The sequence below is a fragment of the Castanea sativa genome, chromosome 9 (genome assembly GCF_040712315.1).
Source record: "Castanea sativa cultivar Marrone di Chiusa Pesio chromosome 9, ASM4071231v1".
Lineage (NCBI taxonomy): Eukaryota > Viridiplantae > Streptophyta > Magnoliopsida > Fagales > Fagaceae > Castanea > Castanea sativa.
Genome location: NC_134021.1, coordinates 41,949,837 through 41,966,585, shown reverse-complemented (window position 1 = coordinate 41,966,585; position 16,749 = coordinate 41,949,837). Strand labels below are relative to the sequence as shown.

General features: G+C 32.7%; 2 protein-coding genes across 2 annotated transcripts; both read left to right on the top strand.

Annotated features, from left to right (window-relative positions):
• The first annotated feature begins 1,828 nt into the window (after positions 1-1,828).
• On the top strand, positions 1,829-2,872 carry LOC142611170 (glucan endo-1,3-beta-glucosidase, basic isoform-like). Its single transcript, XM_075783218.1, has one exon. It carries the CDS (start codon positions 1,851-1,853, stop codon positions 2,763-2,765), a length of 915 nt encoding a protein of 304 aa, XP_075639333.1. The 5' UTR covers positions 1,829-1,850; the 3' UTR covers positions 2,766-2,872.
• A 10,472-nt stretch (positions 2,873-13,344) lies between these two features.
• LOC142609564 (glucan endo-1,3-beta-glucosidase, basic isoform-like) lies at positions 13,345-16,109 on the top strand. Its single transcript, XM_075781181.1, has 2 exons — positions 13,345-13,500; positions 14,958-16,109. The coding sequence occupies exons 1-2, from the start codon at positions 13,407-13,409 to the stop codon at positions 15,899-15,901; spliced, it is 1,038 nt and encodes a 345-aa protein (XP_075637296.1). The 5' UTR covers positions 13,345-13,406; the 3' UTR covers positions 15,902-16,109.
• The last annotated feature ends 640 nt before the right edge of the window (positions 16,110-16,749 follow it).

Here is a 16,749-nt window from a genome sequence, read left to right as displayed (position 1 = left end):
CATATCTACTATTTTAGTATTTTTTTTTAAAAGAAAATAATAATAATAATAATAATAATAATAAGAAGAAGAAGAAGAAGAAGAAGAAGAAGAAGAAGTAAGGACTAATAGTAATAATTAACTGGATAAGGCCATGGAGAGAGATAGAGAGACACAAAAATGTGTGGATTGTTAAATAAAACGCATTATTTCACTATATATAACGAAAATAAAAGACTTGAGACTAACAAAACATTTGAAAGAGAGAGAAAAAGAATTCTGAAGGATCATCACCTCCATTATACTAGCCTCTCACCACCATCAAGACACCAAAACCCCTACGAGTAAATTTTTTTTTTTTTTAATTAGGGCCTTAAATATAATTTAGGTTTAGGTAATTTGATTGGATAGTTTTTGCTTTGGGTATATAAGTAGAGAGAATATTTGGTGTGGAATGTAAAGTCATATTATACCATGGTTAATTTTAAATTATCTATAAGACACATACATGCACACTTGCCCACACCATATCTTAATGTCGCACTATCGATAAGTGGAAGACAGTCAGAGAGTTGGACGTACTTTTATGAGAACACAACACAAATTAGTTGATTTTCATAGTTTCATTACTTTTTTGCATTTATTTTTGTTTTATGATTTAAAAAAATTATAATAATCTTACCTTAAGAAGGCTACAAATATACAGTGAAGCTACTAAACTAATTTTTAATATCTCAAAATGTATATATTATTTTACTTTGATTTAGTTTACTTTTTCTTTATAATATATATACAATATTATCTAAAACCGTCTTACATAAAATATTACAAAACTATCCATGCATCGCACGGGTAACTTAGTAGTTTAATTAATACAACATCCTCAAAAATAGGGATGGCCATGGGTAGGGTATGGATCGGGTATACCCATACCCTACCCAATAGTTTGCCCATGGATACCCGAATATCAATACCCATTAGTATCCATATCCGAATCTTACCCGAATATATTATCCATGGATATCCATACCCTACCAGAAACCCAAAACCCATTTAATTTTTTTTTTAATTCAAAACGTTTTAACGTAAAAACTAACCAATCTTTAAAAAGAAAAAACTAATCAATAAAAAAAAATTATATGCTAGTTTGTATCCCAAAGACATCTCCATTCTTGTTGTGTGTATAAAAAATTAAAAATTAAAAAAAATCCAAGAAAAAATTGTTTTTATATTGAATCTCGGTGATTTTAAAAAAATAAACAATAAAAATTTCTTTCCTGTGGTGAGTGAGGGACAAATAAAGAGCTGAAGTTAGAGCGGTGTCCAAGGTATTGAAGATAAAGAAGAGGAGAGCGAGTGTGGAGAAGTGTATAAGAAACGACGCCGGTTAAAAGAAAAAGCTTGGCTCCAGGTTAGGAGAAAGGGAATTCCATAGCACGTCGTCATTTTATTGGTAGCAAGTGAGTTTCTATCTCTCTCTTAATCTTTTGCATTCTGTTATACCCACTCACTCATGAATGTATCAAAATCTCATACTCTCTCTGCTCCGCCAAAGCTAATCTTAATGCCAGAGAGAGAGAGTGTGAGTGACGGTGAGAGAGGTTTAGGTTTTTTTTAGTACAAGTCGGGTTTGGATAATATCCATACCCTACCCAAACAATTCGGGTAATATCCATGCCCTACCTGGTTAAGCTTTATCCATGAAGAACCGGGTATTACCCGGAATATTTGGATCGGGTAGGGTTGGATATCCATTATCCAATGGGTATGGTCATCCCTACTCAAAAAGATTTGTTCAGAAAGAACATGTGTACAATTACTGACTTCTTGTATGATGTACTGTAGGTGCCCAAATAGGTGTTTGTTATGGAATGCTTGGCAACCTACCACCACAACGAGAAGTGGTAGCGCTTTACAACCAATATAACATCCGAAGAATGAGACTCTATGGTCCAAACCAAGCTGCTCTACAAGCCCTCATAGGCGCCAATATTGAGCTCATCCTTGGTGTCCCCAATGGCCAGCTTGGAAACATTGCTTCCAACCAAGCCAATGCAAACACATGGATCCAAAACCATGTGAAAAACTATGGCAATGTCAAATTCAAAAACATTGCAGTTGGAAATGAAGTAGACCCCTTAGGTCCAAATGCAAGGTTTGTTGTCCCTGCCTTGAGAAACATACAAAATGCAATTTCCACTGCTGGCCTTGGCAACCAAATCAAAGTTTCCACTGCCGTTGACACCGGAATCCTAAAAGTATCCTACCCTCCATCAAATGGCTCCCTCAAGCCCGAATTTCGACCATTTCTTGATCCTATCATCAGCTTCTTAGTGAACAACAAGTCCCCATTACTTGTTAACTTGTACCCTTATATTAGTTACAAGGATAACCTCAATAGCATCCGCCTTGACTATGATCTTTTCACTGATCCTTCAACTGTAGTGAGTGATCCCCCAGTCAGTTATCGCAACCTTTTCAATGCCATTCTCGATGCTGTTTACACGGCTTTAGAGAGGGCCGGTGGGGGGTCTTTGGTGATTGTTATATCGGAGACTGGTTGGCCTTCAGCTGGAGGGACAGCGACAACACTTGATAATGAAAGAACTTACATCAACAATTTGATTCAACATGTGAAGGGAGGAACTCCAAAGAAGCCTGGAAGGCCTACAGAAACTTATGTGTTTGCCATGTTTGATGAGAATCAGAAAAATCCAGAGTTTGAGAAACACTGGGGGCTTTCTCTACGAAACAAGCAGCCTAAGTTCCAAGTTAATTTCAACTAAAGAGTGCATATCATGAGCACTTTATGCATGGAATAAGAAAGCTTCTTGTTCTTCCTTTTTATTATGATCATAAATAAAGAAGGCAAATAATCTTGGACTAAATATTAGTATATTACTCTATATTATTTCCTGACTACAAAGTACAAAGAGATCATCTAGGAAGTGAATTTCCTATAATAGATAGGTTTCAATATTCACACACATATTTTGTCTTATATTTGTACATTATTGCACAACACAACATTGATGGTCACACTTTCCCCTACATGTAATTGTCCACAACGACAAAAAACATTTCTTGCTGAAATTTAACAAAAAATAATCATATTCTATGACCTAAAAGATGGAGATACTGTGTGCTTAACGTTTCTATCGACTCGAACATTGTGCAGCTAATAAACAAAATATTATGCTTTGGAGAGACTACCTTAGGCAAACTTATAACTCACCCAACGATGGAACTTTAGTAACTTACCTTAGGAAGGAGAGTACTATCAAGAACTTACGAAGGAATTTCCATTCGGTCGTGAGGCACTTCTCTTTATCTATTTATTTTTTTGTGTGGGATTATCATACTTAAAAAGACATTTTCCATGATTTCAATTAAGAAGCAAATTTCTTTAAAATAATAGATTGTTTCTTTCGACACAATATACAATAACAAAAATAAAAAGCCAAAATAGTTTTTCTATTCGTGGGAGAGAGCATGACTCATGTTGATGAATTCTTAGTCACATTCACAATTTCACATAGCATGTGTTTGTGAGAATACAAACTATCTTGAAAAATAAGTACTTGGAAGACAAAACTTCACACCAAAATGATGGGCTCTGCCACTGCCTAAATTAATAGGACTTTAAAAGTACAAAATATTCAACTAAGAAAAACAAGGGAACAAGCAATGTGATCACAATATGTAGATATTTTATTTCACAATTCAAGTTCATACAAATAAGAAAGGTTCAAATCACACAAACTCCTAAGTTAAATAACAAAACTATCCTTAGATAATTCATGTGAAGCAAACGCACTTACAAACATGAAGTTATCCTTCCGTTGACTAGGTATGTGAATCTAGTTTGTCAGATTTTTTGTTGTGCCCCTCTAATAATATTTTTAATCTTTATTTATAGTAGACAAAAACAGTTACTGCTCCCTCCTTATATTTTGGTAACTTCTATTGTATTCTGACTTAGTGGATAACTAACTCACATGCTCACTTTTACAAAAGCCTTCAGTTACGTGGACCTCCAAAAAGTGTACTGTGTTATTTTCTTTTATAATGGGCCTTGCAAGTTTGCTTATTTGGGCCATGTAAAATAAGATCCAGCCCTCTCAAGTCACACTTTGGTGGACAATTTGACTCACATGCTCACACATGTGAATATATTTATTTTTTTGTCCTAACAGCATGGTTTAATGGTTTTGCTTTCTTTTTCTTTTTTCGTAAAATTAAATTTGTTTTTGCACAACTTTTTATTTTTAATTTTAATAAATACAATTTTTTTTATTTAACTAGTTTTTTAAACTAATTGAAATAAAGTATACCAAAGCAACGTATGAGTGTAGTTCTTTCATCATAAATATGTTCCATTTGTAGAAAATACATTTTGCTAGTATGCGGCAAGAATAGCTAGCCATAAATAATAATTCAAGATTACAAAGATTTCAACATGAGCCGTTCTAAAGTCACAAAAAAAATTCTTTTGATAACCCTTTTATGTGAGTTGATAGATAAATTTGGAAGTAGTGTAAAAATTTTTGTGAATTTTTATTTTGATCCTAAATTTATTGTTCAAACATGGTCGTATTGTATAAAGGAACATGAGAAGTTCAAAATTCTTCTAACAGAAATGAGAATTTATGATCTCTGAGAACTTGCAAAGCTTTATCTGTAGTTAGACATCCAATTTTAAATTAGCAAAAGGTAAAAGTTCGATAAATCTTTTTTTTTTTTTTATATTAATTGTGTTTATTTTTGTATAAGTGAGATGTGTGGGTATGTGTTGAGTTTAAGGTTGTCCAACCCTGACCCAAACCTAACAAAAGCTTCTGATCGAGAGGAATCCGAACCAAAGGCCATCAGGTTTAATCATTGGATCGGTCAATGGTGGGTGTGTACCAAGAAAACCTGACGATCTCAGGTTGAGTGATAGGTTTCATGATTTGAAATCTGACTCTGACCAATATGATAACTCCTCCTTCTCCCTTCACCAAGAGTTTTTGTTCTTCATCGTGTGCCAACATGGTTTGCAAATTTGATGAGATCTCTACCCAAACTTGTGAGTCCACTGGATATGATAGCTACATCACTATGTGTCAATGCCACCAAATCTCACTTGATTTTAATCGATTTGGTGATTGTAACTCTCAAGTTGTGGGAGTTGATGATCCATATGCCTGAGGTTGGTAACAATTTGCGTGATCCCAAAACCATTAAGACCAGCTTGGTTGCCAAGTTGACCGCTCCAACTAACCTATGGATAGCTTGAGCTAAGTCCCACATTGGATATTTACTAGGTAGATCTTGAGCTTAGAGCATTCACATCAGTTAGTCTAAATTTTTCTGTCTATTTTACACTAAGAACTTACTTTTTCTATTTTACACAATTATTTTTACAAAACAACCACATCAGTCTGTCTATTTTACACTCTATTTTAATTAAATAATCATTTTTTATTTTTATTTTTACCTTTAATTTCTCCGATTCTCTCTCATCGGCTTGTCTTGGTTTCTTTGTCCTCTGTATTCTCCCCTTCCCTCAACCCATAAAAGAATACATGTTTTCTTTTACACTCTCATTGTTTTCTCTGTCCTCTGTATTTTACACTCTCATTGTTTTCTCCGTTCGCTCCATTCATCGCCATCCTCTCTCTCAATTTGAACCACCCTCAACCCACCACTACTCTTTACCTTCTTTTTTTTTTTCTCAATCTGACTCAGCCAAAACCCCAACGTTTCTCTCTTGCAATCTGATCGGCAACAAGACAGAATCACTAGTTTTTTGAGTTGATAGCTCACTTGATCTCACCCATGACCCGAACATGGGTTTTTTGGGTTGAGGGGAAATGGGTTGAGATGAAGTTGGGTCGAGGTGAAACGGGTTTTCTGGGTTGAGGCAAAGTGGGTTTTCTGGGTTTCCTTTGAATTTGGTTTGTGTTTTTGTTTATTTTGGGTTGATTTCTTTGTTGATTTTAGTTTAATTTTCTGTTGATTTTTGAGTCAATTTTGTGTTAGATTATAAGGTGTTGTGATTGGTTGTGATGGTGATGGTGGGTGTTGCTAGGTTGCGACGGTGGGTGGTGCTGTTGCGGTGGTGGTTGCACAATGGTCGGTGGTTGATCAGTTTTGTCCGATTCAGAGGAAGAGGGAGAGGGAGAGGGAGAGAGAAAAGTTAGATGGAGAAAGAAGAGAGGTGAGAGAAAAAAAATAAAATAATGATATGCACAGTTACAGTAACCGTGCATATATAAACGGTTACTGTAGCAATTATGCATAAATGCACAATTTTACACCCACTAATGTGGGTGTTTTATTTGCTCAAAATGTGTAAAATGAGCAACTTTTTCTATTTTTCAAGATTTTACACATGCTAATGCTAATGCTCTAAGTGATTACGACGAGCCCCAAAAATGTAACTTGACGAGTCCTTTTGGGGTATAGACACAAATATGCTACCTTTTCTTCATATCATTACAAATAGAATCAAAACAAACCTAGTACATCATGTGGCTCAAGGGTATTGCAGCACAACAGGGACTTTAACGAGGGTGTTAGAAATTTAAGTGGGGAATATAACGATTCTTTAAATTGTGTGGAGTCAAATTGATTGGATTGAATTGAATTGGATTGTATGTGTGTCTTGTGTTATGTTTGGTTGTGTATTGAGTCTCGAATCTAGTGTTTACTTAGTAGATCTTATGTATAAGTGAAGACTTGCGCCTTGCCTAGGATTGAAAATTGATGTCCCTAATTAACACTCCAAAACAATACAAGTAAACAATGAACATTAAGGATTTTTGTAAATTGAAAACTTTCCTTCCAATCTCAAGTTTTGGTGAAACCTCAAGTTAAGTCTTAGGGGATGTGAGAATATATAAGTATATTAGAAAATAATAATTTACTTTCAATAACAAGTTTTGGTAACACCTCAACTTGAGTCTTAGGGGATGTTAGAATATATAAGTATATTAGAAAAGTACAATTTACTTTCAATGTTATTGAAGACCAAGTCAAGATGATAATGGATTCTCAAAAAAAAAAAAAAAAAAAAAAAGTCAAGAAAAATTTGTGGGCTTAGCTAATAAATCAGGAAATTTTTTTTTTTTGAGAAACAATAAATCAGGAAATTGATTGTTAAAAAAATTGTGGTTTTGAAGCACTCAATATACAATTTAAATTTGAATTATATCATTGAATTTTGTACATAATCTCCATTACAAATATGCAAATATAGATTTCATTGTAAAATATTATCAAGAAAAGTAAATAAGAAAATCTAGTGGTTTGAGCACTTGTCCAATGGATGTAGTCCACATGGCCAAACCACATAAACTATCATATCTTTCCTCTCTCTTTTTCCCTCCCATTATCACAAAATAAGAAAAGAACAAAGTTGCCAATAATTACAACTCTATTCAATATATTTTTATTGGATATAAATTTTGACAAATCTACTATTGAATTACATTTTCTTTTTATATCTTCCATATTTATAAAATTTATAAAAGAACAAAGATCAATAATTAACTCATCAATCAAATGTTTAAATTTCAAATTTTTATAGTCTAAAATTATGCATAAAAAATAAGTTTATAAATGGAATAGTAAATAACATCCAATTAATACAGAAATTGACATGCATGTTAAGAACATAAATATCATGTAATCCTATGGTCAGATATTCAAAATTTGTAGTCATGTTAATTTTTATAATAAGAGTTGTAATTATTGAATACAACTAAGTTTGTAATTAAATTTTGCCCAGGATTTCTTTGAATATACACGTTCATATTTAGGAAGAGGCTAGAATATGATAACTGAATTAGTCCCATCAATTTTTGAGGTGGCTCCCTTCCCCTAGTGACCGCATGAATTTGCGGTTGTCACCTATTGACCTATTGAGCACGCCGAGTCCAGCAGCCAGAAGTTTCTAAGTCATGGTCTACAAATCTTGATAAAATCAGCTATATCGCACGCCTCTAAGGAAAGAGGTCATGTTGTTTGGACACAAACAACCATTGGAATCTCGATTTTTCACATTACAGTACATTAAGGATTACTAACTTCCAAATGCTCTTTAAATCACACCTTTGTTCATTTCTGGAAGCTAGGAATTGGCATTTTGCTTTACAGATAAGATAAGGACCTCTTTTTCTGATATTTTGTTTCACTAGCATTCTCTTTGGTGATTGTCACTTGTCAGTATTAGCATCATTTGTTTTGAAATGTCAATGAGAAAAATTTGGCAGGTCTAGAGTCTAGTCTCATGTGGGTTGGTCTCCACTCCTTAGCCACCTCCTTCAATTCTTTAGCACATATTCACTGTCTTTATTTTTTAATAGTTTGTGCACATTGAAATGCTTCGTGGAAATATTAACCATTGTATTTTACAAGATTTTTAACTTAGGGCCAAGAGTTTGTAATTCAACTGGTTAGCATCTTTTGGTGTTTTTAACAGAAATATTTAGAATTCAAATCAACGGTGTAGGATTCTGCGTGCATTTGATCAGCTTATCTACAATTAGTTTTTTTTTTTTTTTTTTTGAGAAACTATCTACAATTAGTTTATTTGCTTAAATGTGTGACAAAAATTTTTAAATAAGAAATAAAGTAACTTGTTACATAAAGTCGTTTTTTATCTCACATTTTAAGAAAATAAATTGACCACAAATAAGCTAGTCAAATGCACTACTCCAATTAATTTGCTTAAAGGTGAGACAAAAAATTTTCATCAAATAACAACTTATATTATTGTTTAAAGTTAATTTTTGACTCACCTTTAAGAAAATAAGCAAACCTAGTGCAATGATGCATCAAATAATTTTCACACCCTTTATGGTCATTTCACTTCTACTTTTCCATGATTTTATTCAAATTTTTAGAAGTGTATATTTGTTTCAATGCATTTTTTTACCGAAAAAAAAAGGAAGAAGATATTTTTATTGTTACAAAATGACTAAAATTTAGTCTATTGATTTTTACTTCAATTGTCAAATGACAAATGAGCCCTTCTAGTTTAATTTTTGCCAATTTTATTCCCATACTTTGTCAAAATGAGTCAATAGAACCCAGTCCTATGATCTATACAAATCTGTTAGTAAATTAAGTTTTTTAAATATAATTTTTTTAAGTAATACTTATCAAAAAATAAGATCTATTAAATGACGAATCTCATAAATGCTTTCAACTAGATTTTTAATTTAAAAAAAAAGTTTAAATGATATCATCTGCTAATTACAAATTTGGACAAAATGATCATATTGACTCATTTTCAATTTACAATTCTTGATCACTGGATATTGAATTTCAGTGGCAGTCTAATCAAATACAAGAACATGGAAATTTGAATTTCCTTCATATATGAAGACTAATACGTACTCACAACAAATAGAATTGTATTCAACAAAATCCTACTAAGTTGCTAACCATCAAAAAACCAAAATATTCTTTGTTAGATTTCTCCAATCCCACTTGCCAAATACCACCATAGGGAAGAGTTTGTGTGGCAGCATTGGACAACTCATCCCCAATTTTCCTCACAAACTTTGCAATGATCCTCTGCAGCCACCAAATTAAGTTAATGAAATCAACGAAACAACAAACTTAGGGACTAAATTGACAAAAATTAAACCTTAGATAGTAATTTAATAATTGAAGCAATATTTAAGGAAATAAATTATATTTTAACCATTATATAACTAATTGTACAATTGAAGTAAAAGTTAAGGAACTAAATTAAATTTTAACCATTATATAACTAATTGTACAATTGAAAAAGTCAAGGAACTAAATTAAATTTTAACCATTATACAATTAAGGACTTTAAGAGCCGGGTACCCAGAACTCCCATCGAACTTGATATAAGCGTCGGAGAAAAGTCTACCCGTCAAATTGACATTTAATGCTCTAACCTAACACCACTCCTTCTACATTAAATCCACCATACAACCTTGGGACAAGCACCTTACAAATCCTTCCTTTTAATCAACTGGAGGGGAAGTGGACACCAACCCTTAAAAAATAATAGTAATAAATAAATAAACTTATATACATCCCATAGCTCAAGGAAGAGAGGGAGGTGTGTTCATCACAACTATTCAACTCATGTTCTTATAAAAAGTATAATAATGCCAAGGTTGGCTCAAAGGAGACTGAGGCAATTGCCTAAGCTCCCAAATGGAAGAAGGTCCCCTCTATTAAGGCCTTTTCACTTAGGGAAAAAAAAATTTTGTCACAAAAAATTTAATCAATAAAAATTAAGTATTATTTAAAATAAAAAAAACCTAGGAATAAAAAAAAAAATTCCACAAAAACTTTAATTTCCTCATTGAATGTTGTGAATTATCTTAAATTTGAATTCTATCTACCGTAGTTAAGATTGTACAAATTTTTACCCTCCCAAGAGCAGAAGTTGAAGAGTCTAACAAATTCAAATTCAAAATTAAAATTAATACTAGTTTTATGGAGCATGGACAAGTTAATTAATGAAATCCAAAGTTCAATACTTAATCTCTAAAATTAAATAAATAAACTTTATATTTATCTTCATCCTTGAAGGAATATCTACCCATCTTTTCTGCTTACCTTGCTGCTCTCCATCTTGATTATCTTTTCAGGTTTTTTTTTTTTTTTTAGTTGCTCATAAATCGGTTGTATATTAACCACTTTCTTTTCAACATTCATCTCAAGTTGACTTTTATTTACTCTCCTTCTCTCTTTGATCTTCTTCTTCATGTTTTATTTTACCATTGCAAAGTTTTCTCTCTTTTGTTGTTCTTGGTGGTGAATGGAAGAGTAACTTTATCTCTATATTTTTTTTTTTTTTTATTTCTAAGTATGAGGTCCTCCAAAACTCATTGACTTAATGCTATCTACTCAATGCTTATCCTAATCTATCATTTTTTTTTTTTGTTGAGAAACACACACACACATTTATGATCACTTGCTCTGCGACACTAAATGTCTTGATGTTGGCATATGAGTATATTCACTTATCTCATCTCCCTTTCCCAAATATTTTTTATTTAGATTTAGGTTTTCTCTTTTTTACACACGTTACATGTATAGAAGCCTTTACATATATATATAATATTTTTTTTCCTTTATCAACTAGCTTTCTAAGTTTTTCTCTTTACACATGTTACTTGTGTACTAATCTTTGTAGCAAAATTGGACATGCTGCTAGGCCGGATGTGATTACAGTAAAATGTAAAAGATCTTTTTCATTTATCACATTAAAAACTAAATTATGAAATTTATATTTCAAAAGAAGCAGAAAAATAGTTTAATTATTAATAATAATATAAAAAATTTAATTAACATTTAAATATAAAAAGCTGGAGTTTCAAAAAATATATATAAAAAGCAGGGACTTTCAAGCCAAGACCTTGTGGGACAGAGATTGTTTAATTATCTTTTGTAGAAAGACTCGTTTCATCGTCTAGCTGACCGACAGAAACTTGAAGTACCAAATTGTAGGATATGGAATAATGCTTTTCTCTGATTCTTCTTGTATTTAAACCTGCCAAGATCAAAGATTAATCGTATATAGCTCTGTTACTTTAAAGTTTTCTCCTATAATTTGATAGGGAGGACTGCACAAAAGTAGGAAGGATATAAACATGAAGAAGAAAAAAGAGATTGTTATTTTATCTTAGATATTTGATAGGAAGAATGCAAAGGTGAAAGAATGGCGAATGAATATGACATTTATTTGTTTGGTAAAGAAGAAAAATGAAAGCAAAAATCATTTGACTATGTTACCATAATATGAAAATAATATGTATATATTTCTCACTTTTTTTAATATTAGTCGATGCAAGAAAAATGGGAGGTGTTTTTTTTTTTTTTTTTTTTTTAGGTAAGAAAAACAAGTTAGAACTTGAGATAACACAGTGTAGAAAATGTATATCTGTTCGATGGTAATGTATGAAATGGTCGGTCATTGATTTAATTTGGATACTCAAAATTCGAATATTATATAAGAAAAACTGCAAAGATTTTCTATTAAGTTTTTCGTTCTAACATTTACCTCTCTTCTAGTTTAGAATAAATATTCATCTCCTCTAAAAATGTCAACTATTTATACTAACTTTCACTCAATAACTGAAAAAGAGTTTAAACATCTTATATTTTATATTTTACCCTCCACTTGCATACCCCTTCTAATAGGAAATTTGAGATTTAAAAAAAAAAAATTATTTCAAGATTTTTAAAAAATATATTTCAATTATCTAGGGAGGTCAGAATAAATAGTTTGTAATTTAGGAGAGGTGAGTGTTTTATTCAAAATTAGAGTAAATGTGAGTATAATAATAATAATAATAATAATAATAACCTCAAGGAAGGTCAACGAAATTTTTTCATAATGCATATTAATTAAATCTAATTACTATTTGGTTTTCAGCTCATGTACTATAGTTGGCCTATAGTGGACCTGGTGGAAATTAGTATCCACTCTCTTCGCTTTCCCACTTATTTTCTACTCATTTAAACGATTATCTTGATGCGGTTCTTATTCGTTCTTCCCCTCTCTTTGCTTTCCCACTTACTAACAATGCATTACTATTCTTCTGTTAAATTAAGTTGGGGATGGGGTGGGAACCTAGATCCTAAATGTTGCTATTAGGAATGTCGGAGGTGTGCCAATTGACGAATGGTCAATTATTCACTTCTATGGGAGAAGTACTCCCCTGATAACAATGAGTTTTTGTAGAAACAACGTTCTTTTACATCTAATAGCTAGCACTACAAGTGACCCAGACTTTGCACATGATACAAATAAAATTGGAAAATGATTGATTGTAGAAATGAAAGACACAATCCGTCCATTAAATGTTGCATTGATGTAAAACGTAGGAACAAGATCATCTCTATTTATTTGATATACTTTCATGTAAACAGAGAAAGTATATCTTACGGTTAAGATTTTATTTCTTGAATTCAACAGTGTACAATTTTCACACTATAATAAATATACCTTTAGATTTATAATATTTAATCTGAACCATAGATTAAATAAATCAATTTCAAATATCATCGAATTGGAAATGGAAAGAACTATGCATCCTTCACATAAACATATAAATTTCTGTAGGAGGCAACCAATAAGACTGGTTGTTTCAAATAAAACCAAACACGGTGGGACATTGAAAAATTGAAGAAAATTCAAAGGCATGGGGAGAAAATTCCACAAATTAATGAGCAGTTAGATGTGCCTTGAATGATGCAAGTTGGTTTGTCTACAACTTGGTTCACGTAGAGTGCTTGACCAACAAAAATGTAGAATGTGGATATAGTCACTCAAAAAAAAATATAGTACAAGCATCCATCTATATCTCTCACTTTATAAAAGGGCAGCTGAACAATGGTATAAGGCATAGTTGGCTATCTTATTCCTTCCATATACAGTTTTCTCAATGGCTAAATCCGGTCATGCTGATAAAAGCCCTTCCATGATTTCCACAATAATGCTGGTGCTTGGGTTGCTAATGGCTACCCTAAGCACAACAGGTCTCTCTCTCTCTCTCATATTGATACATGATTTTAAAGTCTTTTACAGCCCAAATCAAATGCTTTTGTGTCATAATTAACCCAAGGTTGAGGAGCTGTGATAATGTCACACACCCACAGTGTACTGCCTGGCCTCTTGCACCCCCATGTGGGTTCTATGTTGTTGTGAGAGGATGTACACTTTTTAATACACCATATAGTACTATCCCTGGAACTATAGGAGTAGAAAGTAGAAACCACCAATGTTGAAGGGCTCCTAAATCAATTAATGTTGCCCTTTAGGCAATAGATTTTCCTTTGAGCTAAGCTTGATTGAACCAACCTTAGTCCAATCTCCACAAATCGGTATTGGTCGTCATGTCATTTTTAGAATTGAAGCACGTTCACGTTGCATGCTCACCAAAAGAAGCCTAGAATGTAATAATAGCATTTAATTAAGCGCCACTCTAATAGTTGTCTTTAGAGTGAGCACCTAATAAAAGGAAGTCACCAAATTACTTCTCTTAAATGAGCCACAACTAGCCTTCTAAGCATTTAAGTTAATTAAGAACTACCCCATTAGTAGTATTTAGCTCTATGTGTGTGTGTGTATTTTGGGGGGGGGGGGGGGACCTTTTTTCATTTGTTTTGTTTGGTGTTGTCTCTCCCTCTCTCAAAATAATGGAATGAGAAAGAAGGGAGAGGGGAGTCCAATAAAATCATGTGTAGAACTAGGATATTTTACCAAGTGATATAGGACAACATATGGGGTTTAATGTTTATCATTTGTTAATTTTTATATAATTATTGCTATCTTAGAACAGAGGATTTTATTTTCTTGATTCTAGGTGTTTTTAAGGGTCTGCTAGTCAAAATATAATCATATTACTTGAAAAAAAAGTTTTCTTAAGCCATTAAATAGGCGTATAATATGTAAACAAAAATTCAGGTCAAAATCTCATGAATAAGAATTTCAAAAATATATTTCTCATTTCTTTCCGTTGAATTCTAGTTATTCATTGTGGATTCAACTGGGAAGTTAGAAGACAAAATAGTCAATTCATGGTTGTGACAAGTGGCAATAATCAGCTGAACAATTGAAAATTTCCATGATTACTTAATCATATGGTATATCTTGCAGAAAATGCTAAGCTAGTGCATATTTTTATTACAATAAGTTTACACATTAATGTGATTGGTGGATTTTAACAACTTAATAAAAGAATATTTGAATTATTATTTTTTATAATAACGCATCAATTTGTAAGTCTTATGTATAATATTTCTAACATCGCTATTATTATCCAATGAATCTTTCACTTTTAATATATTATTATATTATGCCAGCCTTCAAACCCAATGAATCTTCTACTTTCAATATATTTATAACGTTCTTGTCCTGAGTCCCTGACTGAGATAAAGTGCGTAAGCATATTTATGTATGTAAAACCGTTGATTTCTTGTCTAATCTAATGCAGGTGCCCAAGTTGGTGTTTGTTACGGAATGCTTGGTAACAACCTACCGCCACCAACAGAAGTTGTAGCTCTCTATAGACAAAACAACATCCAAAGAATGAGGCTCTATGATCCAAACCAAGATGCTCTCCGAGCCCTTGGAGGCTCCAATATTGAGCTCATGCTAGGCCTTCCAAATGACAAACTTCAAGAGATTGCTTCAAGCCAAAATAATGCAAATGCTTGGGTCCAAAACAATGTGAAAAACTTTGGAAATGTCAGATTCAAATACATTGCAGTTGGAAATGAAGTAAAGCCTGCAGATTCATTTGCACAGTTCCTTGTTCCCGCCATGCAAAACATTCAAAATGCAATTTCTGGGGCTGGACTGAACCAAATCAAAGTTTCCACTGCCATTGACACTAGAGTCCTTTCATCAGATTCTTTCCCTCCATCTAAAGGCTCATTCAGAGCCGATTATAGGCCAATTCTTGATCCTGTCATTCGCTTCTTAGTAAACAATGGGTCCCCATTACTTGTTAACTTGTACCCATATTTTAGTTACATTGGTAACACCAAAGACATTCGTCTTGACTATGCTCTTTTCACAGCTCCTTCACCTGTTGTGAATGATCCCCCGCTAAGTTATCGCAACCTTTTCGATGCCATTCTTGATACTGTTTACTCGGCTTTAGAGAAGGCTGGCGGGGGATCGTTGGTGATTGTTATATCAGAGAGTGGTTGGCCTTCAGCTGGTGAAACAGCAACAACACTTGATAATGAAAGAACTTACATTACAAATTTGGTTCAACATGTGAAGGGAGGGACACCAAAGAAGCCCGGAAGGCCTATTGAAACTTATTTGTTTGCCATGTTTGATGAGAACAACAAGACTCCAGACTTTGAGAAATACTGGGGGCTCTTTTCTCCAAACAAACAGCCTAAGTTCCAAGTCAATTTCAGTTAAGAAGAGGGCTTTATTAAGTGCATCAAGGAATAAGAGCAACTTATTATAGTGCATAACAATTATTATTACAATAAGTAAGAGTTTTTGCTAACTCACAATAAATAAGAAGTAATCACCTCGTAGACAATAAAGATGAGTGCAATATCTCTAATGTAATGTTTAGGTATGTTTCATTGATGTATTTTATATCTGCAAAATATTATTTCAAAGCTTGTTGGATTGACCAGTGTTTTTTTGCTTTTTGGTTGGGGCTAGAGTTATAAGTATTTTTCATAACATAAGATGAACTATTTGTGTACGTTAGTTATTATCATAGCATATGCAAATTGAAAATCTCAAAATTGAAATGTTAGTGATAAGCGAATTCTAACAATTAGCTCAATTAGTAAAATCTCTTTTTATTGTATAAGGGATCTCGAAATATAAATATGCTAAAAAGAAACTTTTTGGCTTCTTGACTTGATGAGAATGAAAAATCACCATAGAGTAAATGCTGTAAATTTAAAATTCGATCACACAAGAACTAATATTAGAGCTTCTGTTACCTCGTAGAAAGGCAACCGGTTAAGATGAGATAGTTCATTTCAATATGTAAACATTCTCAAATCGCAAGGTAGAGAAGCCTAACATTTTTAAGAGGAAAGACAATGTCCAAAATAACAACCAGTTAGACGAGCTTTAAGTGATGAACTTGGTTGTTGTAGATAATTTTGTGTTACTTAATTTCTATGGAGTGCTTGACGGGTTAAATTGTGGTGGCATATAACTATTAAACAATCCATTTCCATGGAGTGCTTGACTAGCTAGTCACTCAAAAATCTCAATCTCAAGCACAAGCATCTCTCTCT

Bases quoted from the DNA above. Each gene is read 5' to 3' on its own strand.
- LOC142611170 (XM_075783218.1), top strand. From the start codon at position 1,851: ATGCTTGGCAACCTACCACCACAACGAGAAGTGGTAGCGCTTTACAAC.
- LOC142609564 (XM_075781181.1), top strand. From the start codon at position 13,407: ATGGCTAAATCCGGTCATGCTGATAAAAGCCCTTCCATGATTTCCACA. The intron at 13,501-14,957 runs GTCTCTCTCTCT...AATCTAATGCAG, and splicing joins GGCTACCCTAAGCACAACAG to GTGCCCAAGTTGGTGTTTGT.